Source organism: Octopus bimaculoides, chromosome 20, assembly GCF_001194135.2.
Source record: "Octopus bimaculoides isolate UCB-OBI-ISO-001 chromosome 20, ASM119413v2, whole genome shotgun sequence".
Lineage (NCBI taxonomy): Eukaryota > Metazoa > Mollusca > Cephalopoda > Octopoda > Octopodidae > Octopus > Octopus bimaculoides.
In genome coordinates this window covers 26,368,149-26,381,264 of record NC_069000.1, presented here as the reverse complement: position 1 = coordinate 26,381,264, position 13,116 = coordinate 26,368,149, and the positions used below count along the sequence as shown (strand labels likewise).

At 35.3% G+C, this 13,116-nt stretch overlaps 1 protein-coding gene across 2 annotated transcripts in view; it reads left to right on the top strand.

The window, feature by feature from the left end:
• Positions 1–5,815, top strand: part of LOC106871775 (N-alpha-acetyltransferase 50) — a 31,214-nt gene extending 25,399 nt beyond the window's left edge. For both annotated transcript variants that reach the window (XM_014918416.2, XM_014918417.2), the window contains 3 exons: positions 900–1,019; positions 2,927–2,993; positions 5,200–5,815. In XM_014918416.2, coding sequence (XP_014773902.1) covers positions 900–1,019; positions 2,927–2,993; positions 5,200–5,374 — 362 coding nt within the window. In that variant the 3' untranslated portion in view covers positions 5,375–5,815. The remainder of the gene's footprint in view (positions 1–899; positions 1,020–2,926; positions 2,994–5,199) is intronic.
• Positions 5,816–13,116: the final 7,301 nt, after the last annotated feature.

Sequence of the window (13,116 nt, the reverse complement as noted above, 5' to 3'; positions counted from 1 at the left end):
TAAAAAATATTTCCAGTGGGTTGTGAGTTAGGGAGCTTATGTTTGACTAAATAATTTACAATATCTAGTTTCACTCCTTTTTTATGCAAATTCAAATACTGCTAGGGTCAGTATTGACCTTCATTCATTTGGGATTATAGAAATATATTGGGTGGATTCAACTGTTTACTTTTCATTTGTGCCTCCTTAGTAAGGAATTTGCATTATCATTATATAAATCATTATATCACTGATATAATGGTTTCTGATTATGCACAAGGCCAGCAATTTTGAAGGGTAGAGGTTGATACTATTGGCTTCAGTGCTTGACTGGTACTTTATATTATCAATCCTGAAAGGAGGAAAGGCAAAGTTGATCATAGCAGGACCTGAATTCAGAATGTAAAGAACCAGAACAAATACTATTAGGCATTTTTCTGAAGCTCTAATGGTTCTGCTGTCTTGCCACCTATTCATCATCATCATTCATGTGTCCATGCTCCATGGTAGCATGGGTGGGACGGTACCACGAGCCAGCCAGGCTGAAGCCTGCACCAGACTTCTGTGATTGTTTTGGCAGGATTTTTGCAGCTGGATGCCTTTCCTAACACTAACCACTCAGCAGAGTGGACTTGGTGCTTTTTATGTGGATATCATTGAAATAATGAACAATGAATCTAAGGGGCCAATATTGCAGGTTATGTTCCCTGAATATTGGTTACCTCTTCTTAGATATATGCTTACTGCCTAATGGTGAATTTGAACCAAAGAGGGTGAAACTGATTATCCAGTATCCATCCACTAGGCTTTGTCACTTAATAATAGATTATATATTGATATTTAAACTTGCCTTGTATAATTTATGCCAATTGATGTAATTCAATGCTAAAGTAATTTTTTTTTTCTTCCTTCTTTTCCAGCCTATTTCAATGACATTGTCGTTGGTGCTGTGTGTTGCCGAGTGGATAACTCTGCAACACAGCGCAGATTGTACATAATGACTTTAGGCTGCTTATTTCCTTACAGACGGCTGGGAATCGGTAAGTTGTTTGTACACTCTACTGGACACCATTCAATTAGAATATTGGCTTAAGACTACACTAGAACATGGTGTGGTTTATCTGATGCAATGTATTCAAACCTTGATGCTTGGGCTGTTTTGTGGTCTTCTAACTTTTGACTCATTCTATCCGAATATAGTTGCTGTTCTCACTTTTTGGATGAGTGGTATTGGGATGTTATTTGGCTGTAAATTACTGCACTCACAATGTTTTATTTTATATGCATATATGCAATAGTTTTGTTTGTTGTTGTTTTAAATCTATTTTGATATGTATTATTCTGAAATGTCATTTTACACCTTGAAAAAAACCTTTCTAACCATTTTATCATAATGTAGGTATGGTACCTATTTTCAGCAACTGTGTATTACAGATTTACTTGTTCAGCACTGATTGTGACTAATCATCAATTTTCTGATCACAAGAATGTGTGAATGTTTATTCATTGGAACAAAACAACTTTGAAGGTTTTTCAACAGAAGATATGGAAATATCGAAGAAAAGAATGAATGAGCTACAAAAGCACATGGTGAACGATAATGAATCGGATACCTCTGTATCCGAAACTGAAAGCAGCGACGGCGACAGCGAGGATGATTTTACATCAGAAAAAGATTTTTAAAATATTTTTATTAACAATTTTTCTGAGGAAACAGGGTCTACCCATAGTCTTTCTCAGGAAGCGAAACCGTTAGACTTCTTTATCATGCTTGTTTGAAATGATTACTGCGGAAACAAACCGTTACGCAGAATGTAAACAAACCGGAAAAAAAAGATAGCTTGTGGTTTCCTGCAGCTGTAGATGAAATACGGGCATTTTTTACCATAAATATTATTATGGGTATTAGACAGTTACCTAGAATAACAAATTACTGGAGCGATCAGGAACCTTTTGGCGATGAATATATTTCCAGTATTATGAACGAGTACGATTCGTGAAGCTGAACCAATATTTACATGTGAGAGACACTAGCAGTACCCCAGTACGTGGAGTACTTTCAGACAAAAATTATGCAATAGAATTGATTAAGAACCCTTTCTTTAATTATGTTCCAAATATCACATTAATATGTTGATAAATAAAAAAGTTACAGGTGTTTAATGAGACTAGTCTAAATTCATGATTATTTTAGAATTTAATTGAAACTCATGAGGGGTGTATTTTGGTCAGAAATATAGTAACGAAAGGGTTAAGGATTGCCAGTGATATTGAAGAGTTAGAGTATCTTTCATTAAACTCCGTTTCTTTGAAGTAAACTCTCTCAGATGTTTTGATTACTCTTTTGTTTTTTCTCTCTGCAGTTATTAGCCAGAGATGCTTTACTGAACTATTTATATTATCTCTGACTAAAACATTGTAGATTCTATCTGTTACTTCTGAACAAACTTAACTTTTCTGAATTAGCTAGTCCCTTAATTCAAAACATCTTTTCTGTATTGACTATTTAGTATCCAGTCTTTCCATGTGCAACCTTTAACAGCAACATTTTTTGTTATAATGTTCTATTAATGAAGCACATATTTTGATGACATTGTTTCATAGTGTAGAAAATTGAACTCCTGTTTCTCTCTTTGATTATTTAGGTTTATGTTCTTAGTTTTCTCTGCAACCCTTAAATAAATTTTTATTTCATCCTCTTCTAAATTTTGTTACTTTATCTGCTACCACATTGTCTGAGACTCTTCATTTCTGCCCTCAAGGTTTTTCTTTTAATGTCTTGCATTTCTCTAAACTTTCTACCCTCCCTCTCCCACACGTTGAATAGATATTCAGTGGTGATCAGAAATGATCAATAGCAAGTACATACAATTTCAGAGATAAAATTTTGAAAATGTACTTTTTTCCTTAAACCATTTTAGCTGCAAACTTTTTCTTCCATTTTCAGGCACAGTGATGTTGAATCATGTTTTAAAAATCTGTGAAGAAGATGGAAACTTTGATAATGTTTTCTTGTAAGTATCTTTCTTGCTTTATATCAAAGCATCAATATTATTGAGGCAATCTAGGGAATGCCATTGTATGACTGATCTAGTCAATAGTCAACTAATTTGGTTTAATTATCATTCAAATATAATTAAATTTAATTTCATTGCATTGGTTAGCTTTGTTCCATTGTTTGTATTTTTAATGATGATTTTTACACCTGTTGTAATTTGCCATGTAAGGAGCAAGATAAGGCAAACAAAATTGCCTTATAGATATTAAGTAATGTTTGTGTGTATCTTGGTTTTACCATAAAGTTCATGATGTTATGAGAGGTGACTAAAAGGATTAATGACAAGGAAGGCATCCAGCATGAAAAAGCAGCTGTAATATTTAGGTAAATTTGGAGAAGTTGTGCTTATCTGATACACAAGGCCTTTTGTTGTAAAATGTTCTTCTCTAATATTGTCTGTGAATCATCAATATAATAACATTAATACGCCAATTCTTTTTTGTACGTACCTGATGTGTGTGTCATGCTTAAGAGAAAGAAATTGGTGAACAAAATTTTGTCGCTTAAAGATCTCTTGTAATTTCTGGAAGAGATTTGAAACCACTACCTATGTGTTGTATTATTACTTCTCAACACCCATGCTTACTGGTCTACTGAAGCAACAATAATCTTAATGGGAAAATTTGATGTGTGTGCAAAGGAGAGAGGAAGTGAGATGGAGTGGCTGAATTCTTTTCTACAATTGAACTGAAATTGACCCCTGGCTATTAAAGGCCCAACCACACACACACACACACATTTGTTTTAGGTCTTCTACTCGTTTGAATTTGGCCATACCTCAGATAACATGTTAAGTCTTATGTTCCAAAATTTAAATTTTGAATTTGTTTTAATTATAAAAAAACTACTTTTGGCTTTCGAATACCTTTTCTTTCTCTTTCTATATTTTTGTTAAGTTACAATTTCTGTTTTGGTCTGGATTTTTCTCGTTTCTTGTATCATGTAATGGGTGAAAGCATTAAAAAAAAAAAATTAAATTCATAGAGCTGAACAAAATCAAAAATATTAATTCTATTTTTCCCTTTCCTTAATACTATCAAGAGCATAGTATGAGAGATTTGGCTGTTGTTTCTAGCAAATTGAACAACCACACAGTTGTTCAATTGGCTCATTTGTTGATGTGCATAAGTAAACAAAAACTAAAAGACACACACATACATATATGACTGTCTCTGTTTGTCCCCCCACCACCACCATTGTTTGACAACCGATGTTGGTGTGTTTGCATCCCTGTAACTTAGCTGTTCAGCAGAAGAGACAGATAGAATAAGCACCAGGCTTACAAGGAATAAGTCCAGGGGTCAATTTCTTCGACTAAAGGGTGGTGCTCCAGCATGGCAACTGTCAAATGACTGAAACAAAAGAATACAAGAAAAACGTTCTGTATCACTAAACCGAGAGGGCTCTCTGAATATATATGATGTATCTTAAGGCTAAATAGTAATTCTGTTTACATTTGTGTAACAGATATTTTGGTTGGATTATATAGTTATCAGTTTTACCCTTTCTATATTCTGTAACTGTCGCAATATACTTCTCTACTATAGGCACAAGTCCTGAAATTTTGGGTGGGAGAGGGCCCAGTCACTTAGATCGACCCCAGTGTGCAACTGTTACTTCATTTATCAACCCTGAAAGGATGAAAGGCAAAGTTGGCTGCGGCAGAATTTGAACTCAGAACGTAAAGACATGAAATGCCACTAAGCATTTTGCCCGGCGTGCTAACGATTCTTCCAGCTTGCCGCCTTTAACTGTCACAATATAGAAACATTTCTCATGAGTCCAGCTAGTTATTATCATTGCCACTGTTTTTTCTTTCAATTACAATACCACCTTTAGTAAGATATACTTTGCCAGGTTATCAATCTTATCTTTAGAGTGTGAACTCTTGTAATGTTTTGGTTGGTTTGATATCCAGTCATTATCAGGTTGATGTCTTCTTTCCTGACTACTGTTCCAAACTGAATTTGAACTAGGAAACTGATGGCAATCTGAGATGAAACTTAATGAAATCTAGTGCAGATAAATATCACTACTCTATATGTTCTAATGAGCAGGTTAATAGTCTGGAAATTACTAACTCATTTCAAGTGTTTAATTACTCCCCACTTCCTTCTTTGTAGCTAGCTTACCTCTGGTGTGTGTCTTTCTGTTGCTTGCAGGCATGTCCAAGTGAACAATGTTGGAGCAATAAAGTTTTATGAAAAATTTGGATTTGAAATAGTTGAAGAAAAGAAGAATTACTACAAAAGAATTGAACCAGCAGATGCATACGTTCTACAAAAAACTTTTACAAAAACCAAACAACAACAAGCTTTACGCCGTATTGAAAAATAATTTTCAGAATTTGAAAGAAAAACAAAATCTTTTCTCCTCCCTCAAAAAGCAGGCCATGTGATGATCAATGTTTTTGTACATAAACAAGCAGTTGTCTGACCTGGAAGAATATATATGTGCATGTGTGTGTATATATAGATAGATATACCTGCACACACACATATAATGTATGTATATAAAGTTTATTAAAAGTTACATGACTCGATTTATTTTATGACTGGGAAGATTCAACATTTCTATTTCATTTTGCAATTAACCTGAGGGAATAATTTTTTTGTCTGCTCTTTCTATCCCTCTGTTCTGTTTTTTTTTTGTTTTTTTGTGGTTTTAATTTATTTTGTTTGATTTGAATCAACATCCTGTCAAATACCAAAATTACCAAGAACTTTTTCTAATAGATTTGGTGTTGATGACTGGGAATAAAAATTGTTTGGTAATGTTTATTTTTCTTTCTTCTTTTCTTGACTTTCTACCTGACTTTTTTTCTCTCCTTCTGCCTTTCCTTGTTTTATCTTGAATCTATCCATTTGTACATACATGGGACAAAACAGGCTGATCTCAAGCTGTTGAGCCTCATGGAGGAGATGACAAAGGACCAAGATGATTGGTGATTTGCTGTGCTCAAGAAGACCTGTCCATCTTGACGATACGGAGGTCCTAAAAGCATTATGTTTTTGTCTGTACACTCTCTGGGGCCTGACCATTCACTCAATCTATATCCCTTTAAGCTTTCCCCAATTCTCATCTTTCTAACACCTGTTTCTCTGCTCTTCTAACTGGTATTATTCAGCTACTGTAATCACGAGAGTAGAATCTGCACATAGTTCACCCTTTTTGTGCAACCAGTTACTGCCTCCTTTCCTTTGAACCACTTCCTTTTAAAATCTGTCCCTCATTCTCAATATGATATCTTCCAATTTTATTTTCCACCAATCATCTCTTTCTGTACTTCCAGTTATCTCTTTCTCTCCTCTGAGCTACATAGAACTACTATGCTTTGTCTTTAACCCTCTCAGACCTGGGCCCCTGTGACTAATTTTACCCTCCACCTGGGCTCCTGAACAAAAAGGTAAATAATTCTATCCGCAACTTGAGTAATCATTGCAGGAAAACTAATAAACGGAATAATAGTAATAGGCCTGTCTCTCAATCACCTTGTTTGTTCACTCAGATCGCTACTTTCTTCATCACTTTCATCAGTTTGATTGCCTAAATCACTCATTGTTTGCATAAGGGTAAACTTTTCATCTGAAGAATAAATATCAATAATTTCCTCAAGGTGCAAGTGTGGCTCTGTGGTAAGAAGCTTGCTTCCCAACCACATGATTCCGTTTTCAGTCCCACAGCATGGCACCTTGGACAAGTGACTTCTACTATATCCTCAGGCCAACCAAAGCTTTGCGAGTGGATTTGGTAGACAGAAATTGGAAAAAGTTCATCATATGTGTCATTGTGTCTGTGCTTGTACCACTTGACAACTGGTGTTGGTGTGCCTGCATCCCAGTAACTTAGTGGTTTGGCAAAAAAGATAGAATAAGTACTGGGGTTAATTCATTTGACTAAAAATTCAAGGTGGTGCCCCAGCATGGCCATAGTCTAATGACTGAAACAAGTAAGAGTTAATCTGTTAAACGTTAACTTTTATTGAAAAAAGGCCTAACTACAGTTTAATACCCTACTGACTTTGTTGCTTGTTTACCAGATGAAGTGCTGGGTTTATCACGTGCTAATTTCATTGCAAAAGAATTTATTTTTTTCATCCGATTGAAAACAAAAACAGTAGCTATGGGGTACACTATCAACAATGAGTCATAAACACACTTCACTACAAAGCTGTAACATGACAGGCTGTCTATTTTTAATATTTTATCTTCTTTTTTTAGGTGTATTGGTTTCCACTTTAATGGAAATTTGGTAGATTACATTTATGCTTTTCCCACTTTACTAGAAACATAGCGTGGTAGGGTTAATACCTGTTATCTACTATCATTCTCAACATAATCTCATATCTACTGTTGATGGTCTTCCCACTGCAATCACCCCTTCTGACTTCCATCTCTGTCTGTACATTTCTCTCTCTCTCTCTCTCTCTCTCTCTCTCTGCACACCACCTCCCTGAATACAGGTTTATTATACTGCCACTTATCACCTTTTTCCCAAGCCACTTTTATTTTACTCTCTTCCCACCCCATACTGATATTTACCATCAACCATACCACCATCCTTTATGTTTGAACTAATACAAAATGAATTGTGGATTACTGTGCCCCTCATGTTTAAAAGAATTCTAAAACTAATAAGCACATAACATTTTCCTGAAATACTATATACACAGTTAAGTGATATTTCATTTTGTTTCATTGTCAAAGGAATTAACTTTTTAATCTGAAAACCACAATGTAACTTCCATATTGGTTTTTCAGTAGATGTGAGATAGGTGTCATATATACATTGTTAATTCAATGTGTAGCTGTTTGAGCTGTCATGAGTTAGGTACAGCATTTCATCTGAATGCCAGTATCCTCACACCCAACTTAAATACATCTTTCCAAGTACATCTTCCCTGTCCTCAGTACCTTAACTTATCAATTTAAAAGTAATTGGTCACTTAGTGTATTTCAATTTACATCCCGTACATACCCATACCAGTGCAGTATTATCATCTTACACCTCTGTTAATGGCTTGTGACATCATGTGTGTATATAGAGGGAGGGCAGTCTACAGCACAGCAAATGCAATTTGCTATTGCATCTGAGTCATTTCATGCCAGAACATTTTTTAACACAAACATGCTAAATATAGTGAATTGAGAAACTTTCATCACAGGGTTTGTACCAGAAGTAATGCAAAAGTATGTGTAACTGACATATTGCATTCAGATTGTATGTGTTGGGAGAGTAACCCTTCCTCTATGCAATGGTACTATCCAACTCTTGAATCTTGATTGAAAAAGTTCAAGTATCCTGGTTTCCACTTTGAACTTCTTCACCTGTGTGCATTGCTCTTGTCAATGGTGTCAGCTCTGTAATCAACCTGCAGCCTTTTGTGAATAGACGAAAGAAAAACGAGGAAACCTGCAAGCGAGCGCGAAAGGCATGTGCGACTAGGTCGACCAAACTGCGTGAGCAATGGCGTGTAGGTGCATGCGAAGAAGAAATCGAACGGCCGATGTTACAGACTCAATGAATAAAACTCATGTAATTTGCACACCTGTGTAATTTACGCAGGTGATTTTCAGGATAATATTTGTTAAAGCTTCTACTTGTGTAAAATTCACACCCAAAAGTTTTCAGAATTGCCAATATAGCCAGGGGGAAAAGGTTTTAGTTGTATTTAGCATCATTTCACTTAGGATTAGATTTTATTAAATGTTCAATAAATAAAAATAGTTTCTGTTTAACAGGTATCACATTGAAAGTTATTAAATTACAAAATGTTTGTGTTGTTTGTAATAAACTTTGTTTTACATTTCGTGCCCACAAGAGATTATGTCCGATCTTTAGCATACTGCTGTATGTCTTCTCAAATCATGATCACAGGAAAAGTTGTTAAGAATTACTAACAAAAACAAAGCTGATATATACACACAGGTGTTGCAATTACCAATAAATATCAGCTTGAATAACACTCTATTCAACTGACAGAGGAAAGTGACCGATCAAACTGATTATGTAAACAGAATTCTTTTCTGCCTATTCTTGCTGGAACCTTTGATACGGAGTATCAAAATTTTAATCCCCTTCACATTTATATGTGTTAACCAAACTTTAAAATTTGTCATTACCATTATTGTCAGTATGGGCAGAACTTATGCATTGTTTAATGTAAAGGAGAAATTAAATGTGTTGAATATGAATTTGAATATGACAGTAGAGCTACCAGAAGGTATTTTAATGTTAATGAAACCAATGTTCGAAATTGGTGTAAACAGTATGACAAAACTGTGCCTAGTAATAAACAGACAAAAATAAAAACATACAATCAAGATTATCTATATCACTATGTATGTCAATGGTGCTCCATTGTTATAGGTAGAAACTCCGAGCAATGTAAAATATGGCCTGGACTGTGTTTACCAGCATGAACGTCAGACTTCAAAAAGTAGTTAACCATTTAATGGTTTTAGTAAATTTATACAGAAAAAGTAAGCATTATACCGTCCAGCATAAATAAAAATCAACTCCGTTATATTTAAGCCATTATTTTTTTCTGTAAAAACTTATTCTGACATTAAATGAGTCAACTTCTGGTACGAATATTTACGTTTTGTACGTCTTTTTTCAACAAAAAAAAAATTTCAAAAAATTCTGGAAATGATCTACTCATGTAATTTACGCACCCCCTAAAGTTTATTTTTATTTTTGCGAAAAAAGTGTGTAAATTACATGGGTTTTTACAGTAATCTAGCAAAAATCAGATGTATTTCAATAAAAATCTGTACTCATTCTCTTGATAGGAAGTCTCTTTGCTTGCACAAAATGGTCATCATTTATTCCGTATATCACCGAGCTCATGTAGTGTTAGGATATTAATTAGCCTCCTTTTCAACAATGCTCTAAATGTTGTAATCATGAGATTTGAATATGGTGAGTTTGGAGGCCACAAGTTTTTATTTTGCATAATCGCAGAAAGTGTCTTGACATCCATTCTTGAGATACATGAGCTTTGTAAGGTGCTGAGTCTTTTTGAAACATTCAGCCTTCCACGATGTACTTCATACATCCAGGGCTTAACAATGGGCACCTTAGTATATTCTGCAGCATTAATTCTAAGACCCTGTAGAAAGATGTGAGGTGGCATGACAATCTTTGTTACTCACCACTCTTAAAAACATCACACTTGCTGGAAACTTAGTGTACATCACCCTGGGGTACCTTGATCAAAGTTTTTCTTATGAGAGAAGAACCAAAGTATATCATGTTCATGGAGGTTTTTAAGTTAGATTTTTTTAATTTTTTTTTTTACTTTTGTCTTTGCAAACATTAATTTAAGTTTCCTCGGCACACAGTGCAGATAGTCCACTCCTGGTTTAGGCCCTCATTGAGTTTTCCAGCATCATCATCAATAGTATTTTGAACCTGTTTGGATGAGTTATTGTGTCTGAATGGCCAGAATGTTGTTTTTTTTTTTTTCCTCTTTGATACAATTGAAACATTCTCATCAGAGGCTTCCAATTACATCTGATCTTTATGTACAAAAGATCTTGCTGCATTTAGAGAGATGGCAATTTCTAAATTCTGTGTTCCACACATGTGGCAACAATGATTGCATAACTTTTATATTTCTTTTGTTGGTATTTTATCTGCTATAGGGAATCTGAAAGAAGTAAATTCCTTTTAATTGGTTTCAGTTTGAAAATAACATTAGACTGATAAAGTATCCTCAAATATTCCTTGCACTCTCTGTGTGTTTAAATCATCATTTCAAGGACTTCCAAGATGATGAGTAGACGTGTTATCCTCAAACCAGTGATTTGACCGGAATACACGCAACATAATAGGCTCTGTACCCAAGACTGTTTGTTATGTTAAGCTAGATGACATTAAGTCTGCCAACCAAGAACTCAGAATACAAGGAGCTAAAGTAAACAGAGTGAAGCTACTTTGCACAAATTGACTTTGAACTCTGTTGTCTATGCACACTAAGTTATAACATTCTCACCCATTTTCATCATTTATAGCTGTGCTTGGAAGTGAAACATGTAGAGTGTGGTTGTCATGCCACAGCACAGATTCCATTAGTGACTGTGGCTGAAAATTTGCATCAAATTTTGCCAAAAACTTGTTGATACCTACACAGAGACCTATGGAAATATGCAGAAAGTATATGAGTGGCTCACACATTTCCAAGATGGCCAACAAAATGTTGACCATAACATATGTTCTAGGACACCAGCAGAACTGATGAAAACATAGCCGATGTGCATACAGCTGTTCAGAAAGACTGTTGAATGAGTGTGTGTGAGTTGTCGAATGACGTAGTTACAGTTCAGTTTGTTGGAACAGGACAGAATTGTATGCATCCAGTGAGGGGTAACTCCGCTATAAAAACTTGCCTGCCCATTCATCATATCTTGTGCAGCAGTTTCTGTCTCAGCACAACCTTCCCCAGGTCTCACCTCTTGCAACTTTTTCCCCTTTTAAAAATTAAATCCCACTTGAAAGGAACAAGATTTCAAGAAGTCAAGGAAATTAATGAGACAGCTGCTCGCTATCCCAAAAATGCAGTTTCAGGAATGCTTCCACCAAAGAAAACGACACTGGATGAAGTGTGTGCTTTCAGAAGGGGACAACTTCAAAGGTGATTAAATCCCAAATTGATATGTGTTGTCATTTTTTATAGCACTAGCCCTGATATTTTTTGATCAGGCATCTGCAAGTTAGTCCTACACTCAAAGAATTTCAGTTATAGCATTAAAAGCAAAAACTTTTTATTCTATAATTGATGTAATTAACATAGCCTATTTCTGTGAATGTAACATAAGCAGAATCTGAAGACCTAGTTGTAAATGATGGTAATTGTTTCAAATTTTGGCAGAAGATCAGCAATTTTAGGAGGAAGAAATTTGTCAATTTCATTTAGAAGCTTCCCAATCACATGGTACCAGGTTCAGTCCCACTGCATGGCACCTTGGATAAGTGTCTTCTACTACAGCCTTGTAAGTGAATTTGGTAGATGGAAACTGAAAGAAGCCTATTGTATATGTAATATATTTGTGTCTCTTTGTCCCCCACCACAGCTTGGAAACTGGATTTAGTGTGTTTACATCCTCATAAATTAGTGGTTCAGCAAAGTGGATTGATAAAATAAGTACTGTTGATTCATTTGACGAAAAAAAAAAATTCCGCAATTCTAATGACTGAAACAAAAGATAAAAGATACACATAGAAGAATATACATGCACTATAACCTAGAAAATACAATGATATAACATAAATATTAACTTAACTTTGCCCAGCAACATATATTAGAAACCCTATGATAAATTTAAAGTAAAACTATAATTTTTAAACTTAACCCTGTGGAATTTTAGACATCTTTCAATCTCCTTCATACAGAGAAAGATAAAGAAATTGTCCTATGTTTAATGTTTAGTTCATCACCAAAGGACAAGTATTCCTTCATTCACTGCCTACAAAGAAAATTTATAGCAATTTGCTATTTAAATCAGATGAAAGCTAGAACATAGATTTAAAAGGCTGATTAATGTGTATACCACACATTTGTTAGCAACAGGATTATATAATGATTTCAAATTTTGGCATAAGGCTAGCAATTTTGAGGAAGAATGTAAGTCAATTACATCTACCCTAGTGCTCAACTGGTACTTATCTTATTGACCCTGAAAAGGTGAAAGGCAAGGTCAACCTCAGTGGAATTTAGACTCAAAACATAAACATGGACGAAATGCTGCTAAGCATTTTGTCTGGCATGCTGACAATGCTGCCTTAACATCATCATCATCGTTTAATGTCTGCTTTCCATGCTAGCATGGGTTGGACGATTTGACTGAGGACTGGTGAAACCAGATGGCTACACCAGGCTCCAATCTGATCTGGCAGAGTTTCTACAGGTGGATGCCCTTCCTAACGCCAACCACTCCGAGAGTGTAGTGGGTGCTTTTACATGCCACCGGCACGAAAGCCAGTCAGGCAGTACTGGCAACGGCCATGCTCAAAATGGTGTATTTTACATGCCGCCAGTCCAGCAGCACTGGCAACGATCTCGCTTGAATGTCTTT